General features: G+C 51.7%; 5 protein-coding genes and 1 pseudogene across 5 annotated transcripts; 2 read left to right on the top strand and 4 right to left on the bottom strand.

Moving 5' to 3' along the window:
- Positions 1 to 1935, bottom strand: part of LOC129354800 (sorting nexin-9-like) — a 4616-nt pseudogene extending 2681 nt beyond the window's left edge.
- A 747-nt stretch (positions 1936 to 2682) lies between these two features.
- LOC129354816 (CD59 glycoprotein-like) lies at positions 2683 to 5031 on the bottom strand. The gene is made up of 5 exons (XM_055024361.1): positions 4900 to 5031; positions 4725 to 4806; positions 3804 to 3905; positions 3653 to 3726; positions 2683 to 3139 (listed from the first exon to the last, which is right to left on the bottom strand). Exons 2-5 carry the CDS (start codon positions 4777 to 4779, stop codon positions 3017 to 3019), a joined length of 354 nt encoding a protein of 117 aa, XP_054880336.1. The 5' UTR covers positions 4780 to 4806; positions 4900 to 5031; the 3' UTR covers positions 2683 to 3016.
- A 2226-nt stretch (positions 5032 to 7257) lies between these two features.
- On the top strand, positions 7258 to 11061 carry LOC129354824 (dystrotelin-like). The gene is given in 15 exon segments (XM_055024365.1): positions 7258 to 7357; positions 7526 to 7600; positions 7941 to 7984; positions 8180 to 8331; positions 8406 to 8491; positions 8574 to 8653; positions 8714 to 8785; positions 8960 to 9123; positions 9208 to 9237; positions 9239 to 9317; positions 9394 to 9527; positions 9584 to 9841; positions 9913 to 10054; positions 10126 to 10735; positions 10873 to 11061. Coding segments are annotated over 15 exon segments (2034 nt in total). The 5' UTR covers positions 7258 to 7338; the 3' UTR covers positions 10962 to 11061.
- Positions 10973 to 15397, bottom strand: LOC129354831 (DBF4-type zinc finger-containing protein 2-like). Its single transcript, XM_055024368.1, is given in 12 exon segments — positions 10973 to 11870; positions 11873 to 12117; positions 12189 to 12342; positions 12575 to 12909; positions 12972 to 13097; positions 13425 to 13871; positions 13874 to 14009; positions 14087 to 14244; positions 14324 to 14420; positions 14505 to 14561; positions 14628 to 14718; positions 15308 to 15397. Coding segments are annotated over 10 exon segments (2277 nt in total). The 5' UTR covers positions 14549 to 14561; positions 14628 to 14718; positions 15308 to 15397; the 3' UTR covers positions 10973 to 11335.
- A 228-nt stretch (positions 15398 to 15625) lies between these two features.
- On the bottom strand, positions 15626 to 17674 carry LOC129354832 (elongation factor 1-beta-like). The gene is made up of 7 exons (XM_055024369.1): positions 17540 to 17674; positions 16813 to 16935; positions 16618 to 16750; positions 16471 to 16540; positions 16136 to 16261; positions 15827 to 15894; positions 15626 to 15750 (listed from the first exon to the last, which is right to left on the bottom strand). Exons 1-7 carry the CDS (start codon positions 17617 to 17619, stop codon positions 15664 to 15666), a joined length of 687 nt encoding a protein of 228 aa, XP_054880344.1. The 5' UTR covers positions 17620 to 17674; the 3' UTR covers positions 15626 to 15663.
- Positions 17675 to 18205: 531 nt separating this feature from the next.
- Positions 18206 to 20880, top strand: LOC129354813 (ADP-ribosylation factor-like protein 11). The gene is given in 6 exon segments (XM_055024358.1): positions 18206 to 18294; positions 19539 to 19604; positions 19671 to 19786; positions 19856 to 20033; positions 20751 to 20819; positions 20821 to 20880. Coding segments are annotated over 6 exon segments (519 nt in total). The 5' UTR covers positions 18206 to 18264.
- Positions 20881 to 20893: the final 13 nt, after the last annotated feature.

Genomic DNA, 20893 nt, shown 5'->3' with positions numbered 1-20893 from the left:
CCTGGAGAACTACATGGTGTGTATCAATATACTCGGGCAGAGCAGAGCGCCTCACGTTGGGGGTGATCTGGTACTCTATGAAGCTCTTCAGGCCGTACAGTTTGGACTCTTTCTTCGGTCGGCGATGACGCAATCCAGAGGCGTCGCCGGGTAGAGCCACACCGGACCCACTTCCCCCATCTGATTGGACAGAAACAGGAGCCAATCACAGCGCACTGCACAGGCCCGTCCTAACTCAGAGACCAATCACAGGCAGGACTCACATAAACAGGAAGCGTTTCTCTGCTGGTGGCAGGAGGGCTGGCCAATAGGAAGACTTCTGGGCTCGGCCCTTTGGAGAACGGGAACCTGAGGACACATTACTGGGTTATACTGGGACCAGGACCAGGTCCTGGACTCTGAACCAGCGGCTACTGGTCTGGTTATGGTCCGGTTCTGGTCCCTGACCCGGATGAAGGAGTGATTACTTGTTGAGGGAGATCTTGACGGCGTGTCCGTGTGTGCTCCGCCCTGAAGCCCCCGCTTCCTCCTCCTCCATGTGGCCGTTTCCATGGTAACTGCTAACCGACTGGTCGTCCCAGTCGTCGTCCCATTCGCCGTCGTCGTCGTCGCCCCCTGCTGGAGACTGCTGGTAAGCCCCGCCCCCCGACCAGGAGTCTCCGCCTCCTCCGCCAGCAATCTGCAGGAAGGAAGCGATTCTGATGAAGATGATGATGAGGAGGAGTTAGTGGCCTTCCTCCTGACTCACCTGTAGATACCCCTCTGGTACCAGACCGGTCTGGCCGCCGGCGTTCTGAGCAGCGATCCAGCCTCCGCCCACAGTCTGCACAGCAGAGACCAGTTAGCAATGAGAGAGGACAGGAAGGACGGGGAGGACTGGGAGGACAGGAAGGACAGGGAGGACGGGGAGGACAGGGAGGACGGGGACTACCTGGTCCACGATGGTCACCGTCTCTCCCTCTCGGACCGACAGCTCGTTGTTTCCGGGTTCCGCTATGAAGTTATACAGAACCACAGCCTGAAACAGAACAGAGACCAGAATCGGGCTCAGACCGGACCGCTGGAAATAAACCTGAATGTCTGTGGTTCTGGTCTGGGTCTGGCTCAGGTTTGGTTCTGATTCTGGTCTGGCTCAGTTCAGTTCTGGTCCGGTTCAGGTTTGGTTCTGTTCTGATTCTGGTCTGGCTCAGTTCGGTTCTGGTCCGGTTCAGGTTTGGTTCTGTTCTGATCCTGGTCTGGTTCAGTTCAGTTCTGGTCTGGTTCAGTTCAGTTCTGGTCTAGTACTGGTTTAGTTTTGTTCTGGTCCAGTTTTGGTCCGGTTCGGTCTGGTTCTGGTCCGGTTCTACAGAGTCCAGCTGTGCGTTTCTTCAGCAAATAAAGCTGCAGCTGCATTATGATTAAACCAACTGGTTCCGGTTCTGAACCTGTTTACATCCTGCCCATTAAATACGGTTGCCATGGTGACCCACTGACACATGCAGGCTCATGCAAGACGGAGGAATGAGTTCTGGTTCCGGTCGGTGGAACCTGGACCGTTACGGAACCGCGTCCCGCTGCTATTTGACTTCCGCCTTCTGCCCACCTGGAAGCCCCGCCCCCTGGCCGCCCTGTCTTTGATCTCCACAGGTGTCACCAGTCGTTCGTTCAGCTGAGCCGCTCGCGCACAGGTGACCCATCCCCGGAACCCACCTGACCTCCACGCGCAGCTCAGATCCAGCTGAGCGTGGTTGTGTTTCCGTCCGAACCTTCTACTGGACTTCCGATACCGCTCGGTCCGGGTCCAGATTGGGGTCCTGATCCGCGTGAGCGCTTACCTTCACAGCCATGCTGACGTCACTGAAGATGGTTCCGAAGCGCCGCGCGGTTCCGATCACAGTTCCATCCCGTCCGCTCTCCCCGCATCCAGCTGGATGTTGCGCTGCGGAAGCATCAGGGTGTTCCTTTCAAAGTAAAAGCACGACGATAAAGAGATCCGTTTAGGACTCGGTTCTGGTCGCTGGTTCCGGTCCAGTCTCTGTGCTGCGTAGGTGTAACAGCGGCAGCTGCACAGATACGGTACCGTAGGCAGAACCGCTCAGAGCAGAACCTTCATCTTTCAACGGAACAAGGTTTCCTGAGACAGTCAACTTCCGGTTTGTGACGTCAGACACCCGGAAGACAGGGCTGGATTTACTGGGCGTTCCCAGAGCACCGTCGGGTTGCAGAGGAGCTGCGTTTTCGCTATAAATAAAACTTTATATATGAAAACTTTCCACTGGAAGACATGAACCGATTATGACACTTGCGAAAATATTTCTGTAAAAATATTTAAATTTCAATAAATATTCCTCTATATGAAAATATATAAAACGGCAGAGCTAAGTACGAAGCAAAGTACTTCATTACTGCTTGTTAAATACTTATTTAGTTGTATAAGTAGTTATTTTGTATACTGTAATATAATTTGGAACTGTGACATTTATTAATGATGAATAATCCTCGTAATCTCTGTCTATGGCGGCCATGTTTCTGATTGGATCATGACTGATAATAAGGAAGATGATGAAATGTGTGAATATCTGGTCCAATAAGGTTCTGTTCGGAAACCAGAACTAAAGATAAAAACAGAAGTTCAGCTGCTGGCCTCGGCCTGCAGAGGGCGCTGCAGCTGTTTCTCTCCAGGAGCAAAAACAACAGAACAAGTTTCCTGTAAGTCTTTTATTGGTTTGAAGCAGTTTTCAGGTCAGTGACGACATCAGTTACAGAACCAGAACCTCCAGAACTTCCTGGAAACAAACATTTCTACATAGTTAGAGTGGAGTTATGCAGATCAATACAGATGTAGTTATTGATTAATGCGATCAGTTCATCCTCCATCAGCTTCCTGTCGACTCATCAGTCTGATCAGCTCTGACTCCAGGGGGCGCTGTGGAACCTGCAGGTGGCGCTATATCCTCCTGTTAGCGATGGTTAGATCCACACTGACACGTCGATGAGGCTGTTACACAAGCTGACTGCAGGGGGCGCCGCGGAGCGCTCAGTGGACACACCACCACATGACCAGCACGGAGGCCAGCAGGCCAATCACAGAGCCTGCTGCAGACGAGGGGGCGGAGTTACACAGGTCGGAGTTGCAGCACCTGAAGGTGAAGCTGGAAACCTGGGAGGTCAAAGGTCAGAGGTCAGGGTACCCAGTCAGCAGGAACCTACCAGAGAACCCAACTGGTTTCAGTCCTAGTGTGGTTTCCATGGTAACGGAAAACCTCAACAGGAACCGGAACCAGAGGTTCTCCAGGGTGGTTCTGGAAGTTTGTAGTTACAGGCTGTGACCACAGGAGGGCGACAGAGAGTTCCTGGCAATAATAATCATACAATTTTTTTATAGTTCTCTAATTTTTTTAAAGATATATCGACTTGTTCGTTTTGTCCTTCAATTATTAATCTAATTCATAATAAACTATCCTGAAACATTGTAGTGTAATTACAGGCTGTGACCACCGGAGGGCGCCACAAGGTCTCTGGCAATAAAGAAAAATCTGGTACCAGTTTGGTTCTCCAGCAGAACCTTTATGGTCTGAAAAGCTGCAGGGACCGAGACAGAACCTGGACCAGATTCCAGAACCAAACTGGTCAGAGGGTGAACTGGTTGGTGTCTGGACGGTGGACCTGGTACCTGGGGGAACATCTGGGCCAGGCGGCTCCGCTCACACTCCGTGTACTTCAGACACTTCCTGTAGGTCATCCCACCTGCAGAGCAGCAGACAGCCAGGTGAGAGATCCGGAGCGACACCTGAGGTCCAGAGGGCCCGGTGGACGGTACGCACCTCTCTCGATGAGCGTGAGGCAGGCGTCGTCGTAGCTGCAGTCTCGCTGCTTGGTGCAGCTGGCGGTGTAGTCCTTACAGCTGTAGCAGCGGATGGCGGACCCTGAAACACAGCAGCAGGTCACCTGGGGTCCAGTTCTCCATGAGGGGTCATTCACAGGTCATGAGTTTCACCTGAAAACTTCCTGAACTCTTTTGAAATTCCCAGAAAGTTTTGAAACGTGGCTAAATACAAAGCGGATCATCCCACCGGACTCAGCTGGCTTCATTTGGGCCGACACGGCCGGGTTCTGCATTACTCAAGATTCTCACATATCACTGCAACCCTCTGCTCTCCCAGAGAGCAGGACGGGTTTAGATCCGTCCACATGCAGAGTTCTCAGCCAGTCCAGTTGTTCTTGGCTCGTGTTCTGCTGCTGTCTGATTCCCAGAATCGTCCAACTGGACCTTCCAGGATGTTGAGCAACAGTTATTTCCACATCCAGCAAATTTGAGTTTCTCTCTGACTTTCAAACTGACTCAGAACATTTAGGTTGAAAAGCCAAACTCTGTAAACATGAACTATTGATATCATTTTATTCCTCTGCAGTTCCTGAAACGGTTCTAAAAGGTTCTGAATGTTTCTGTGGTTCAACTTAAAGGATGCTCCAGGGAGTTGGAAAACGACCCAGAAACCTCCTGGGAGGTTCTGATGGTTCCTATCAGCTTTAACATGAACCAGTCAGGAGAACAGAACCTGTTCCCCAACAGATCTGAACAGAACCACGGTCAGAACCAGGACTCAGACTCTGAGGTGCTGCCCCCTATTGGTCAGACCATGTCGAGCAGATGATTCAAACACATCAGAACTTCAGACCCACAAACATCTCAGCAGGTTCTGCTGAGGCGTCAGAACCCGATCAGCCAGGAGAACCAGACGTACCGAGTCCGACCAGAGAGGAGCAGACCAGCAGGCAGATCACTAGGGAGCACTTCATCTTCACCTCGGCGCAGCTCAGTCTCTCCTACAGACAGAACCAGAACCAGAGAGAACCCGGGCTCAGACAGAACCAGAACCAGGGTTCAGGTCAGTGTGAGCAGAACCTCAGGGTACTCACCCAGCAGGAAGCAGCAGGACGGTTCTGGTGAGGATGAGGAGCAGAAACTGAGCCTCTGACGGATGACTGAACCTCACAAGCCCCGCCCACTGGGAGGAGTCAGCGTCGCATCGTTCATAAGCCCCGCCCAGTGGGCGGGACTTGTGTTCAACCGTTCATAAGCCCCGCCCAGTTCATTCTGTCCCTGACTGGGGGACATGAAGACTGAGAGTCAGGAAAAACACTGACCCACTGGTAGAGAGGTTCTGAGTCAACAGAACCATCCAGAACCCAAAGCCCGTTTGGTCCCAGGTGACACCAGATTCAAAATGAGATCAGATTCCTCCAGTTGCACCTGAGAACCACGAAATGTTCTGTTAAACGGGCCGGCTGCATCAGAACCAAACCCAACGCTCCTTAAACGGGCCGGCTGCATCAGAACCAAACCCAACGCTCCTTAAACGGGCCGGCTGCATCAGAATCAAACCCAACGCTCCTTAAACGGGCCGGCTCCAGTGAATGGAGGCCTTTGTCGTTTGTTTTGTTAGCAGATGCTAGCAAGTCTCTGATTGGCTGAGAGCTCCACCAGGATGACAGCATGTCAGCCATATTGTAAAGATGTTTTTGTGTAGGATTTATCCGGAAGTGGCGACTTTTCCTTCCTTCTTATGATTTGGGTTTAGTTTCTTTAGCAGCCTTTAGTTAGCATGTCTGACACGAGGTCAAAGGTCACCAGGCCAGGCCTTGACCTCCACCCCTGTCTGCAGGGTGGAGGTCACAGGTTCACCTCCACATCCTGTTTAGTTTTATTACATTTACGTATTTTTATGATTGATTTGTGTATTTTTTGCTTTTTTTTTTTTTAACTCTAATTGTTCTGATATTATTATGACTTATTTAGTTGTAATAAGATTTTATTACATTTTTACACATTTTCTGTATTTTATTTTGATATTTTATCTTTTCCTTTTATGATTGTGTATATTTTTATTTTGGTTATTATTTAACCTTTTATTATTTTATTTGCATTTCTTTTGTATATATTTTGTCTATTGTTTATTTTATGTTTTACGTTGTTTCATTTTTCAATATGTTATGTACTAAGTTTATATTTTTTCTTATTTTGTTTCATTATTTATACTTACATTTTATTATTTTTCTGTTTTTTTAGTGTTTCTCTCCAGTCGTTCTTCCAGCTCTGAGCTTCTTTCTGTTGATGTTTAACAGCCAGACCCCAGCAGCCCGGGGTCACGGGGTCATCCTCAGGACAGACCGTGCCTCTGTGACGGCGCCGTGGAGAGACCGGACCGCGGCTCCGCCTGCGGCCGTTTAGCTCAGTCCAGATGCCGGACAGCTGTGGTGTCGGCCGCTGCGGCCGCCCGGCGCCCAACAAGGCGCTCAGTGTGAGCGGAGAACAACAGCGGCCGTGTTCCCGGCCCGGACACAGAGGACGCTTGTTCCCCTTCATCAAACATTTATTCAGAACCTCGTCCAGATCCGCTCCACGATATGATGCCGCTGCTCCCACCGGTCCTCCAGAACCGACCCACAGCCAGCACCGGAGGTCAGAGACCGGCTGGAGGCGGAGCCTTCTGACCGTGGAGGTCAGCGACCCCTGAGGGTTTCCACCAGGAAAACACGGCAAAAACACTCAAAAAGGTTCTAGTTCCACTGGCAGATTATTTCATTTAAAAATCTTTTTTTCCCATTTGTCAAGTTAAGTAATAAACAAACTCATATATCTTGTTCAGACTTTGGAAAACATTTCTGAAAGTGAACATTTTTAGGATTCAGGCTCAAAATTTGTGAGTCTTTTGGTGGAAATGGTGGCGCCCCCTGGTGGTCAGAGTCAAACTGAAGCTCTGACTGAATTTACCTGTCTGACCTCAGGAGTCTCCAGATCCCTGCTTCTGATTGGTCGGCACTGCTGGCTGCTGATTGGCTGTCAGGCAGCAGGTGGGAAACAGCAGTCATGTAATGTGACGCCTTCGTTCATCATTGATGAGCAGCAGCTCCTGATGAAGGAAGGTCCAGTTCTGGTTCTGGTTCAGGTCTGGTTCAGCTCTGGTTCAGGTCTGGTTCAGCTCTGGTCCAGTTCTGGTTCAGTTCTGGTTCAGTTCTGGTTCAGCTCTGGTTCATGCTCTGGTCCAGTTCTGGTTCAGTTCTGGTTCAGTTCTGGTTCAGCTCTGGTTCAGTTCTGGTTCAGGTCCAGTTCTGGTTCAGGTCTGGTTCAGTTCTGTTCCGGTTCTGGTTCAGGTCCAGTTCTGGTTCTGGTTTCTTGGGATCCGGCCAGAATACTCCTGCCTAATCAGCCTCTCTTGTTCCGTCTCTCCAGAAGAAAACGGATCAAACTCCTGTTCTGGTAAGTGGATCAGAACCGACCCAGCAGGTTCTGGTTCTACGGAGTGAGTCCTGGAGTTTGACTCTCTGCGGAGGATCTAAGGAATCCACCGGATCTCCATGGACCCGAGCCGCACAGGTGAGATCTGTTGTTCTGAACCAGGAAGGTCCAGACAGGGGTTCTGGTTCTGGTCTGAACCCTGACTCTTGTCTGCCAGCTGAACCTGGACCTGCTGATGTCATCGATCCAGTAAGTCAGTTTCAATATGAACAGTTCTTTTGTTGTTTTTGGTTGTTCTTTGAACAGAACCTGTGACTGAGGCCCGTCTGTCAGTCTACAGAACCACCATGAAGGTCCGGTCTCTGCAGAGGTTCTGCCACAGTAAGATCACTGGTTCCTTCCCAGTTCAGATCTGCACCAGTCAGATCTCACTGACTGACTGCGTTCATTTATGCTGAAAGGACTGTGTTCAGGTCATGAATGAACTTGCTCATTCTAACCAGAACTGGTTCACTTTGCTGATATGGTTCAATGAATCAGTTCATAAATGACTCTGTTCATCATTGAACATGTTCAGTTCACCTTTAATGAACTGAGTGAATCAGTTCATACCAACATGAACTGATTCAAGTTAATGAATCACTGAAGGAATCGGTTCAGTTTCATAAATCAGTTCATATTAATGAATCAGTTGACCTTGTGACCTGTCTTTCTGTTCCAGTGGACGCCATCTTCATTCAGCACATTGCAGCATCCTTCCAGCTGGTGGGCGGGGCTAACCCAGCAGGCTCCCACCTGGTGGGCGGGGCTAATCCAGCAGGCTCCCACCTGGTGGGCGGGGCTAATCCAGCAGGCTCCCACCTGGTGGGCGGGGCTAACCCAGCAGGCTCCCACCTGGTGGGCGGGGCTAATCCAGCAGGCTCCCACCTGGTGGGCGGGGCTAATCCAGCAGGCTCCCAGCTGGTGGGCGGGGCTAATCCCAGGCGGGACGCCATGTTGAACAGGGAAAGCGTGGCCATGGTTCTCAACAGGATGTTTAATTGCGCGTCCCAGGAAGTGACTGCGGCGGCCTCAGAGGAGACTGGCAGTCTACTGTTCAGGCTGCTTGACCGGTCCGTTGGATCAGCACTAGGTCCGGTTCTGGTTTCTAGACGACTGGGCTGATTGTGGACCTGCTGTGTTTCAGAGAGGGGACCGGTCAGGTGTCGGCCCGGTCTCTGCAGACCGTTCTGGTCGCTCTGTCTGCGGACAGCGTGCTGGCCAAGTACAGGAGTGAGTAACTACCAGAATCCTGATATGAACCAGAAGCATCCAGAACCAAATGGACCCAGAAGGTTCTGGCTCTGTCCTGCAGGTCTGGTTCGTCTGTCAGGAGACTGCTCTGGATCTGTCACCAGGACTGCACTCAGCTCTCTGCTGCAGGACCTCAGCAAGGTAGGACTGCATTTCCCATCATGCCCCAGTGCTCCAGCTCTCTGACCGCTCAGTGTTCAGGTTCCTGCGGCGGTCCAGGAGCAGGAAGTGTTCGGCAGTGTGGAGGCAGCAGTCACTTCCTGTTTTAACCAGGTGAGGACCCACAAACGCTTTGCTGCAGGTGAACCTGACCTCACCTGACCTCACCTGACCCAACCTGACTTCACCTGACCCAACCTGACCTCACCTGACCCAACCTGACCTCACCTGACCCAACCTGACCCAACCTGACCTCACCTGACCTCACCTGACCCAACCTGTCTGCAGGACGGGGCCCCAGCTGTGAGCCAATCACATCTCCTCTCGTGGCTGAAGAGCGAGCCCCGGCTGTTGCTATGGTTGCCGACTCTCTACAGACTGTCGGCCAGTCAGAAGGTGAGCCACGCCGTCCGCTGCCACACCTGTAAAGCCTTCCCCATCGCCGGGCTCAGGTGAGTCTGATCGGCTGGACCAGGTGAGGACTGAGAGTCACTCAGGTGAGACAGAGTCCAGACCCGCTTCACATCTGTGCTCAGGTATCGCTGCAGGAAGTGTGTGAACGTCCAGGTGTCAGGAATGCTTCCTGAACGGCCGGCAGACCAGGAAGCATAAAACACACCACCCAGTGGTGGAGTTCTGCACTCAGGTGAGGTCAGTCAGGTGAGGTCAGACAGGTAAAGTTAAAGCGCTTGACCTTTGTTTGTGTGTTTGTGTGTAATCAGCCCACCTGGAAAGAGTCTCTGTCCTCCTTGGTGCATAATGCTCGTCACACCCTGTTGCCACGGCGACATACTCACAGAGCAGCTGATAGGACGAGCGTCCTGACATGGGCGGAGCCAACACAGACCCAGAACAGGTGAGTGATCTGCAGGTAAACCTCTGTGGTCCGGTACTGAAACGTTCTGCCCGCAGAGCTCCGCCCACCTCTGATGCTGCAACGCCACCGGCCGCCTCGGCGCGCTCTTCGTCCTGTGATGAGGAGGAGGCCCGGGACGCCGCGGTGCAGGCGTCTCCTCCTCTGTCCTCGTCCAAGTCTCTGCAGACAGATGAGGCTCCGCCCCCCCAGCAGGTGAGGCAGCTCCAGCTGAGCGAAAGGCAGCGTAATGACGCGTCCATCCTGCAGGGGGCGGCGCTGCTGACTGAGGTCAGGAACCTGCAGAGAGACAAGTGGTGAGGCTGGAACCAGCACCATCCCAGTATGGTCTGTACCTGGGTCTAACTGCTTTGAACTGGTCCCACAGGTTGCTGGAGCAACAGCTGGGGGCGTGGCGCCTCACCGTCCAATCAGAGCAGGGCATCCTGGAGGACCGCTGCTCTGAGATGGAGGTCACCATGGCAACGATGAGGCAGCACAACGAAAAGCTGCAGGACATGCTCAACCAGGTAGCTGTGACTGGCATTGAGGACAGGTGCATCATGGGAGCTGTAGTTTATGTTTGGTTCTTCTGCGTCAGGCTCTGAGAAAGATGGAGGCTCAACAACACGCCAACAACACGCATCACACTGAGGGAGGAGCCGCAACGCCGACCTCTGACCCTCCAACCGATGAGGAGGAAGAGGAGGAGCTGATGAAGGATGGGGACGAATGGGGCATGAATGAGCCTCAAACTCCATCTCCCACAATTCCACACAAACCCAGTCTGTCACATGATGAACAGGAGGAGGAAATGCCAGAGGAACGTCAGCCAATAGGACGACAGGAATCATTAAAAGACTGTCAGCCAATAGGACGACAGGAATCATTAAAAGACTGTCAGCCAATAGGACGACAGGAATCATTAAAAGACTGTCAGCCAATAGGACGACAGGAATCATTAAAAGACTGTCAGCCAATAGGACGACAGGAATCATTAAAAGACTGTCAGCCAATAGGACGACAGGAATCATTAAAAGACTGTCAGCCAATAGAACGACAGGGAGACCTTGAGGAGGCGGGCCTACAAGCAAACATTACCTGTCTGTCCGATGAAGAGGATCCTGGGACTTGTAGTCCTGAAGTCTTGCTGCAGCAGATTGTGGACAGACTGAAGACAGAGATGGACGGGGTGAGAGACAGAAACACAGGTGAGACACAAATGGAGAGATAAATCCTGCAGGTGAGTCACAGGTGAGACAGACTGCCACAGGAGGAGCACCTGTCTCACCTGCCAGGTGTTACCTGTCCTCAACAGAGTGAACAGCTTCGGTTTGTGTGCTTCCAGGTGAGAGCGTGAGGGTGGAGCTAGCGGCGGCAGCGGAGCAGGTGGGGGACGCAGTGTCCAGCCTGGTGGACGCTGTGAGGACAAACTGAGCAGGCGTGGCTCTTAGAAAACGTTTTATTCAGGACCAATATTTAAACACGCAGGTAGAAAAGGTAAAAACATGGCCACCTGTTAAACTGGTGAGAAAGTACAGAGACAGAGCTGCCGAACAGTAAACAATGATGTCATTAAGTATGTCTCCATGGCAACAAACATGTAGCTGTACTGGTTTCCATTCTGTAAAAACATTGTTTACCTTATAAAATTATTAAAACAGATCATAAAGAAAATAATTTCTATTGTCAGCAATTCTTTACACCAAAGAGGAAATGATCTTTCTTCTTATTGCACAGTGGAGTTTTCTTTAGTGTCAGGTGAGCTGGGACAGGTGTAGCTCCAGTCCGTCCATAAAGAGTCCGGCCTGCTACCTGCCCCCTCTCTCGCAGCCGCGCCCCCTCTGGCTCCGCCCCCTGCGGGGGGCCGGGAGGGCGTGGCCTGTGGAGCTGAGGCGCTTCCTGCTGGGTGGTGCTCGTCGAAGCCCCTCCCTCCTGGGAGGAGGGGGCGGGGCTAGAGTCCTGGTCCTTCTTTGGGAGGGTGGGTGGCGTGGCCTGCCGCCCCTCTCTCTCTCGGTGGGCGGAGTCTGAGGAACCCTTCCTGTCCTCCTGACGGTCTCTGTCCCAGAGTCTGCACTGAGCGCGTTCATCAGGGCCAAGTCGCCTTTAGGCCCCTCCCCCGGCCGGCGGTCCATGTTGAGGTCAGGACTCAGACTCCGGAACAGCTGACGGACGCATGGTGGAGGATGGCCAGAGGGGGCGGGGCCTCTGGGTCTCAGTAAAGCCTGTGGAGGGTTTCTGAGGATCTGATTGGTCCCCGGTTCGTAGAACTTAACAGGAAGTCTTTTATACTTGACCTTTAGCCTCTGCAGGTCGACAGGCCGCCGCCTCCTTCTGCAGCGCTTGGGGCGGAGTCTCCAGGCGGGGCGGCAGCAGAGCAGGACGGGGAGCAGAGCAGGTAGACCAGCGAGGTGCGGGGCTGGACAGGAGTAACGATGCTGGAGTAACACGCAGGCAGCGAATGCCACGCCTGCGACTCAGGAGTTCTCTCATTGGCTGCAGGGAGGCTGGTGGGCGGAGCCTCTGAGGACAGCTGATGAACAGTCGGGATAACCAATCGTAGCGTCTGAGTGCCGTGACTCACTTTAACCACCTGAAAGGATAATACCAGGTGAGGCGTTTGTTTCCAGGAGAGAAAATCAGACACAACCCCCTCCTGCTTACCTGACACCTGGATGCCACTCTGAAGCTCCGCCTCCTTTTCTTCATCCTCACACAAGCAGAGTCATCATCATCCTGGTCCACCAAGGGCAGAATACCTGTGTCTGGCTCCGCCTCCTGGGCCTGAGGGGCCTCCTTCCTCCTCCTCCTGCCAAACCTGAGGGAAACAGATCACCTGAGATTACCTGAGATTACCTGACACGACTACTTATGTATCTCAGACTAGTGAACTGTTCCACATTAAATGTTTAGATCAATAGATGACCAAGTGGGCCACACAGGGCTCACCTGTTTACCTGAGAACAAGTGAGCTGAAAAGCTAACAACTAGGAATGGATGTGAACATGTTCACCTTTGATCAGGTGAGTTAACAGGTGAGCAGGTGTTACCTGGCCAGAGACTCTGTGTCGAAATAGCAGATGAATCTGCCCCGTCTGAACTGCTGGACCAGCCTCTCCACGCGGGCCTCGTCCTCCTGCTCAATCTGGGTCCAGGTCTTCCCCCTGAAGGATTCTGGGATATGTTGTGGGACCGGCAGGACGTCCTCTATGGGGACGTCCCAGATGCCCTGGTCCAGCTGGACCGCCTCGCCCAGCAGGGCGCAGTCCAGCTGGCTGGAGTACACCTGGTCCTCCATGTCCACCTGGACGTCCATGAGGCGGCACAGGTCCCGCCCCTCTGTCTGGCTCACCTGGACAGGTGGGTCAGCTCTCTGGAAAACCACCTGCTGAGCAGAATCCCAGTCAGAACCTGGACAAACAGAACCACCTCCACACCTGTACATACCTGGACAGGTTTGTCCCAGTCTTCACTCTGCGTTTCCATGGTGACAGGAAGGCTGAAATGGAGGCTCTCTGTCTCCTCCTGCTGGTGGTGAGGTGAAGTGACGCTGTAGCAGCACATCTGGATCACCTGGGAGGGTTCAGAGGGGACAGGTCAGGTGACATCAGCTCTGCGTCTGATTGGTCGGTTAACCCCAGCTCTGCACACCCAAACAATGAAAGAAACATTTAATTAATATATTTTCACTTTTATTTATCAGTCATTTAGCATAAATGCTGCTACCTACTTTAGTGGACATTTCTTCATTCACCTGATCAACTATTTATGTATTTTTTAAATTACATTTATTAGATTCCATTTTTCCGATGAATCCCAGTCAGAACCTGGACAAACAGGACAAACATTGGGGGCCCCCTTGGGGCCCCCAATGTGAAAAACCCTGGGTAAACCACCGACCTCTTCAATGGTCTGCTCCTCCGGGTCGCTGTGGGTGGAGAACGCCTCCGCCTTCTGGACCGCCCGCCTCTCCCTCTGCCAACTCACAAAGGGCCTCTGGGGCCTCAGGTCTGAGCAGAACCGGGTCCTTGGTCCAGATGCAGTTTGGATCTTTGGCTCTGCAGGAGCCTGGAGCCTCTGGCTGGCGCTGGGGTCCAGCTGAGCCGGCCCCCGGGGAGCCTGAGTGGAGGATGAAGAGTCACTGGGTTTCCTCCGGTTGGTCTTCCTGTGGGCTTTTCTGTGGACAGAGGGCGGGGCCTGTGGCTGAGGGGGCGGAGCCTCAGGGTGCAGAGTTTGGTGCTGAGGGGGGTGAGTGTTCGTGCAATGGGGCAGAGGAGACGCCCGTCCTTTGTCCTGCCTGTCTGATTGGCTGTGGAAGCTGTGTTCTGTTCCTGATTGGCTGGCTGACAGGACGCGTCATCAGAGCTGGGCAGGTGTTCTCGAGTGCCTAGCGACTGCCCGTCTCCGTCGGAGGAACAGAGTTCATCAAGCTCCGCCTTCGGCAGCGGGGGGGCGGAGACAGACGGCAGGTCGGCGTGGGACGGCCTGGAGGACCCAGACGGACAGGTTACCCATAGCAACAGCTGGACTGTTGCGTTAGTGGAGGTGTTTGTTTTGCTCACCTGGCGTCGCCGTAGCGATGCGGGTGGTGCTCCTGGACGTCCCGCAGGAAGCGCTCCAGCAGAGTCAGCCTGCTCTGGTTGCCCCTGGCGATGGACACAGGAGCGGAGCCTCTGGCGGACGCCCGGACAGAATCCAGGTGTCTGAGGCTGGACAGGTGCTGTGTGGGACACATGGTGATGATGTCATCAGGAGCCGGAGTGAGGCCAGACTGGGTCTAAACTCAGGCGTTCCTGTACCTGGTCCAGGCTGGTGTAGAGGACTCTGCAGTAACCACAGTAACCCTGCCTGCTGGGCTCACACCTGGACGGACCGGGCTCTGGCTCCGCCCACATCCTGCCAGACAGACCACACCTACAGCTCTCTTTCACTGATGATTGTCTCTGATTGGTTACCAGAAGAGTTAACAGGTAAGCTCACCTGCTGGGAGGCTCTGCCTCCTTCCGGTTACCTTCATCAGACATCCTGACGGCACACCTGGAACACACACATCTAATAACACACCTGCACATGCTGAACACACACATCATCACATCCACTCACCTGGAGGTGGTGCAGTCAGAGGGTCCGTCCAATCAGAGTGCTCCATGCTGTAACTAACAGCAACGAGGCGGGAGCTCCAGAGTCCATGAGCCTGAAGGGGAAGCAGACGCCATACTGGTTGCTATGGTGATGCTCTGCACATTAAGCCCAGAGTCGCTTTGAAACCCATCAGAACTGTTCTGGTGGACCCTGATCTGCAGCAGAACAGTTACCTCCTAAAAGAGCTCAGGAGGTTCTTTATTCTGGACCCGGTACTGATACATGAGCCTGGGTTAACACCCGCCCCTACTGATACTTTTCACAGTTACCTGTCTAACTGTCATCCAATCAAAGCACCGCTCTCCCCGCTGCCAACCAATTATACACCAGATGATTTTCTTCTAACCAATCACAGTTTAGCTCTATGCATTTCTAACCAATCAGCTTGCACTTCTTGTTGTAACAGTAACCCATGTTTAGTCAATTTAAGTCTCGGTTCCGTATTCTGGGTCCAACTAGAGACTAACCCGGGTCGTTTTGAACCGTGACAACAGAGACGCTGACGTGTCACAGCGGTCAGCTTCCGGTTAGCTATGTTGTTAGCAGATTAACTCCTAAGCTTAACGGCAGCACGAAACCAGTCAGCGTTGGTCCGGTACCGGTACTGCTGCCTCGAATCACTGCCTGTCGGGTTCTTTTACCTGCAGCAGATCGATGGTTGCGGTTTTTACGGATTATTTATCTTCTTCCCCCGAGCGGTGCTCCACTGCTGTTTAGTTTCCGGTCCAGTCTTCTTCTGCTCCATGTGGAACAGTTCTTTAAACTGCATCGCCACTAGCGCCCAGATAGAGGAACTGCAGCCTCAAGAGTTAAGCAAGAGATCTAAGGTGATAAATTCACCTCATCATTCAGATTAAATTGGATAAACTGAGGCTTTATAAATGCAACTGTTTCAACCATCATTGCTTCAACTTTAAAGCTGGAGTAAATATTTCCCCTAAGATTAAAGACTCAACAGCTGATTTTTGCCAAGTGCTTTTTATTAAACATGATTAACTCAGATCTTATTGAAAGCTGCGACATCCATGGACTGCACAAAGTCCTCGAAGGCTGTAATCTTCTCCTCCAGGATGTCTGTGCCCACCTGCAGAACAAAACACTCGGTCAGACCTCAGAACGACACTCAGAACCAACCAGGCGACGTGTTGCAAGCGTCTCACCTTGTCGTCCTCCACCACGCAGCTGATCTGGAGCTTCTTGATGCCGTAGCCCACTGGGACCAGCTTGGCTGCACAGATCACAGCATGGGTTGGTTATAGTTACTACCCGTCAATAAAACAGTTTAACATTTAATGGATGACTGTGATCAGTTTCTGTAGCGGTCAGATCAAAGAGTGTCCATCAGTCTTCAGCCGAAAGATGGTGAGATGGATCATCATCTGTGCTACTAGAGGAGCTACAGCTAGTGTGGGTGCTATGTGGTACTGGGTTGGGGGTACTGGTCCCAGTACTGTGTGCGGTCCTCTTACATTGTCCCCAGACCAGCCCGTCCATCTCGATGCTGCGGACACACTCCTCCAGCTTGGCCATGTCCGTCTCATCGTCCCATGGCTTCACGTCCAATAGGAGCGACGATTTAGCGATGAGAGCCGGCTCTAATAGGAGACAGACATAGAGTCAGTTACCAAGGAAACCCCGCCATGCTGCTCTCTGATTGGTGGAGACTCAGGTAAAACAGCTGTCCATCAGGCAGTCAGCCGAAAGATGGTGATTGGTTACTCATCATCCAGAGCCACGTGGGTGGATGGTGAGGAGCCTCACTGGTCATGTGATCAGTGAGGGGCCCTGTGATTGGTTGAGTGACGTACTTTTGCTTTCTTGGCGGCGTACTCGGCCAGGCGCTGCTCCTTCAGCTTGGTCGCCTCCGCGTCTTCCTGACAGACAAAGATCAGGGTTGAACACCACACCTGAGCTCACCCGTGACCTCACCGTGACATCATAACGTCCTCACCTCCTCGTCAGAACCAAACAGGTCGATGTCATCGTCATCGTCGTCTTTGGAGGCGGCGGGGGCGGAGCCTGAGGTGGCGTCGGCCACTCCCGCAGGGCCGTACTGCCCCAGAGGTCTCTTCACACCTGGGAGGCTGACAGCCACGAAGCGTTGGTCACACTGTGCACTCTGACCTGAGGATGACGAAGGGCTCACCTGTTCTTCTGGCTCTGGTACGACTTGATGTGGTTGTACCACCGCAGGGCGTGGCACAGGTCTGCTGGGGGCGGGGCTGAGAGGACGTCAAAGACCACCACGTCAGCCTGAGAGGGGACAAACCTGAGGGGGACAGGGTTACCATGTTACAGATGACTCAGCTGACCCCTAAAGTTGCATTTCCCCCTTTTTTTGGGGTCCAGACCTGAACCACTGAGGCTTGGTTAACCTGGACTGCAAACGATTACTGGGCCAGAACCAGAACTCTGCCTGACCAGAACCAGGTTTTGATGCGAGACTTGGACACGATCTGTAGTCTCAGATCTAAAACTAAGATAGTTTCTAATATCTCTGGCTCTGAGTATAGAACCGACTTTAGGTCCAGTATGATCCAGAACCTACAGCAGCCACTGCGCAGCCGCAGAGAGGCTGTTAGCACCATGTGACCGCACAGTGGGCCAATTTAAACCCAAATAAACCCAATTATTTTGATCGAAACTATGACGTCCTTTAATCTGCCAACAGCTTTCATACGTTTATATAAAACCACGATGACTTCCGCTCCGTGGAGCGCTAATGTAGCTTCATTTACCGCCGGAACTGAAGCTAACTGTTAGCCACGAGCTGAGCCAACATGGCGGCAGCCTCGTTGAAGCTGCAGGAGCAGGGAGGTTCTGCTGGGTTCTGCTGGGTTCTGCCGGGTTCTGCTGGGTTCTGCTGGGCTCACCCTTCGATGTAGCTGCGCTCCGACAGGAAGTCGTTAAGGACTTTGAGTCCGGAGGCTGATTTCAGGTCACCGAAGCCCATGATGGAGCTGAAGAAGCAGAGAAGAAGAAGGAAGGAGCAGGAGGAGGGAGGAGGATTTATAGCCGGACTGACTCCTCCTAGTGGATCCTGCTCCTCCTCCTTCAGCTCCTGCACAAATTACAATGTTTCATTTATGTCAGATTATTCTGGTGGCTCCAGAGAGAATAAAACTCTTGAATAAGTTTATAATGTCACAAAAACCCACTAAAATGATTTAAACCCTCCACATGAAACGAGCGTCCAGCAACACCTGGAGGCCAGTCTCAGTATCCAACTCAACGGAAAATTAAGTGGAAGGAAGAACTGCCTGAAAAGACTGTGAAGGAAATGTTGCTTAAATGTTATGAAGTATATTCTTCAGTGACTCATGAAATGACTGTTAAAGAAGCTGCAGAAAACAGGTTTTTTGACAGCCTGATTTTCATATTTATCTCATCAACATGATCACATGACTTCCTGCTCAGCCACTCTCACCTGTCGCTGACTCTCAGCAGGCCGGGTGTGTCTGAACTGGAATGCAGTCAGAGCTGCCTATTGGTCACATGTGCAGCAGCGAGGGCTGCTATTGGCTGTCAATCAAAGAAGGTCAGCTGCGCCTCAAGGCTGTCAGAGATCCAGTCAGACTGATTCTAGAGCTCCAGAGCGATGGGTCAGAGCAGCTCCGCCTGCCCTCAGGTGAGTCCCCTTATTTTCCTCTCTTTAGCTGACTATTGAATCCGGTTCTTACTTCCTTCATCACTGGACCAGAACCAGCTTCGTTTAATGGAGGTGGTTTAATAAACCAAGTGGTTCCATTAAGCTCACCTGTGCTGGTCTGGATCAGGGGTCAGGAATACCTCAAAGGTCAGAGACATGCCCACTTACCGCCTGTCCAGAACTTCTGGGCCCGCCCGCTCCATCAGGAGGACCAGACCGATGGATGTTTGTTCCTTACATGATGTCAAAGAGAAGAAAAAACAAGGCCTGAAAGAATCAAGAATTATTTCTCGTCTGGTTCTGATCCAGAGCTGCTGGAACCCAGAAATGTTTCTAGTCCTGACTTAAAGAAACCCACAGGTTCTGAACATCTCAGGTTTTTCAGGAAGTTTGATGGTCCACATGGTTCCTATCAGACCACAAACTCACCCTAAAGACCAGTTTGGTCTTTAGGGTGAGTCAAAGTGTGGGTCAGGGGCCATTTTGGCCCTTGAAGTAATTTTTAACAGTCCATTGTTCACAAATGAACTGAAGCAGAAAAACACTTATTATTTTTGAAGGGCGGATTTCTAATGACTAATTTATATCTTCTTAAGTGTAGCATTGTATGTAGTGTTTTCTTTTATTAGTCACGTTCTGTTTTTATTTAAGATCCTAGTAGATCACTGACTCTCTCCTCAGAACCAGACTTGGCTGAATACACAAAAGGTTTTTCAATTAAATTATTTTATTCATTGCAGAGAATCTACTAAAAACATTTTTTGGACCAACAAAGAAACATTCAGCTGAGAAACAATACGCCTTTCTTTAAACACAGCCAACGTCTGAGACTTTTGTTGTTGTTGATTCCACTAGCATCGCTTAACTCGATGTGAAAGGTTGAGTAACTACAAGCTTTCCTCTGAGTGGTCACTGACGAGTCAAGCTATATAAATTCATTTTACCATTTTACCATTCACATTACCCAGAATGCTGTGCGGTTCTGGATCAGATGTCTGTTGTGGTTGTTACTGATTCATCGTCCAGCTCTGATAGTTCATAGAAGAACAGTTCTTCTTCTCCTTTTCTTTCCAATTGATAAACCATCTGATGATCCTGAACCAGGTGGTTCTGGTTCTGGTTCTGGCCTGAATCTCCTCTGGGATCCAGACTGGAAGACTTTAGATTTCTTCAGCACCAGAACCAGCTGAGTGTCAACCTGAAGCCTGTCCTCCTCTGTCCAGGTGTTGATCATGGGTCTGGACTCTGCGGGGAAGTCCACCCTGTTGGCCCAGATCCTGACCGGACAGGTGAGTTCAGAACACTGTGAGGGTCACCAGGCCTCAGGTGTTCTCATGAAACATTTACCTTCTCAGACGGTCAAAACCTCGCCGACCGTGGGCTTCAACGTGGGAACGCTGGACCTGAACAAGCAGTCGCCTTTGACGTTGTGGGACATTGGCGGACAGCAGAGCATGAGACCCAACTGGAAGTGAGTAAACGACACCCGGTAGGCGCGTCGCCCGAGCAACCAGCCAAAGGAATAACGGATGTCCTGCAGGTACTACCTGGACGAGTGCAAGGCGTTGGTGTTCGTGGTGGACAGCACCGACGCGGCTCGCATGCCAGAGGCGCAGAAGGCTCTGAAGGGCATCCTCAGCGACGAGAGGCTGCAGGGAGTTCCTCTGATGGTTCTGGCCAACAAGAAGGATCTGCCCCACAGCATGACCATACGGGAGGTAGGGACACTTCAGACACTTCAGCCACAGATCATCAACAGAACTGTGAGGATATATCAGGCAGACAGATTAAAGTCAGCCATATACGTCCCAATCAAATGAATCAAGTTCAGTTTATTGTTCAAATTAATGAAACCTGTGTGAGAAAACCAGCAGATTGGCCTGCAGCCCTACCTCAAACTGAGCAGCAGGTGGCGACAGAGGGAAGCTGGATGTAACACTGAATGGTCAAAGAGAGAGTGAAACAAGGTCCCGGGCTCAAATCCCTCGTAGGGTCACCCTATGTGACCTTACAAGGAACCATAGGGCAACCTATGGTTCCTAGCTCCATGCATGGAGTGGGAAAGAACCCATGTGAGAGAGAGGATTGGCGTTTGGACCAATGTGGGTTAGGAACCCTAAAGCTGGGAATCCTGGAAGCAGGAACCTCGTGGTTTACTGGGAACCATTCAGAGAATAGGAAGTCTATAGGGGAGCACCCATGATGGATCTTTGGTTCCCCATCTTCTCTAGACATCACTGTGTTTTCTTCGACATGATAAAATAGGCTGATTTTCCATTGGAGGTTCTGCCAGAACTCTGTTCTAACATCACAGGAGAACAAATTGACTGAAGGCCAAATTTAACAACAAAGTGAAGGACCTGACTGTAGAGGTGTGAGTTTCTGCCTGGATCCACAGTTGACCCTGAAAATAACGAGTCTGATCTTCTCCTCAGGTGTCCAACAAGTTGAACCTGAACAGTTACACAGACAGAGAGTGGGAGATCCAGGCCTGCAGCGCCACCCCAGGGGCTGGGTCTGCAACAGGCCTTCCTGAAGGTCAACAAGCTGATCAAGAGGAGCTGAGAGGACCAGCAAG

This window comes from Poeciliopsis prolifica, unplaced genomic scaffold (assembly GCF_027474105.1).
Source record: "Poeciliopsis prolifica strain line A6 unplaced genomic scaffold, Auburn_PproV2 SCAFFOLD119, whole genome shotgun sequence".
Taxonomy (NCBI): domain Eukaryota; kingdom Metazoa; phylum Chordata; class Actinopteri; order Cyprinodontiformes; family Poeciliidae; genus Poeciliopsis; species Poeciliopsis prolifica.
The sequence above is the reverse complement of the archived record's forward strand: the minus strand, read 5'-3'. Positions and strand labels throughout refer to the sequence as shown.

Bases quoted from the DNA above. Each gene is read 5' to 3' on its own strand.
- LOC129354816 (XM_055024361.1), bottom strand. From the start codon at position 4,779: ATGAAGTGCTCCCTAGTGATCTGCCTGCTGGTCTGCTCCTCTCTGGTC. The intron at 3,906-4,724 runs GTACGTCTGGTT...GCTGTGTTTCAG, and splicing joins CTCCTCTCTGGTCGGACTCG to GGTCCGCCATCCGCTGCTAC. The intron at 3,140-3,652 runs GTACCAGGTCCA...TTGACCTCCCAG, and splicing joins TGGCCCAGATGTTCCCCCAG to GTTTCCAGCTTCACCTTCAG.
- LOC129354832 (XM_055024369.1), bottom strand. From the start codon at position 17,619: ATGGGCTTCGGTGACCTGAAATCAGCCTCCGGACTCAAAGTCCTTAAC. The intron at 16,751-16,812 runs GTGAGCCCTTCG...CGTGGCTGTCAG, and splicing joins TACCAGAGCCAGAAGAACAG to CCTCCCAGGTGTGAAGAGAC. The intron at 15,751-15,826 runs GTGAGACGCTTG...TTTGTTCTGCAG, and splicing joins GCGTGGTGGAGGACGACAAG to GTGGGCACAGACATCCTGGA.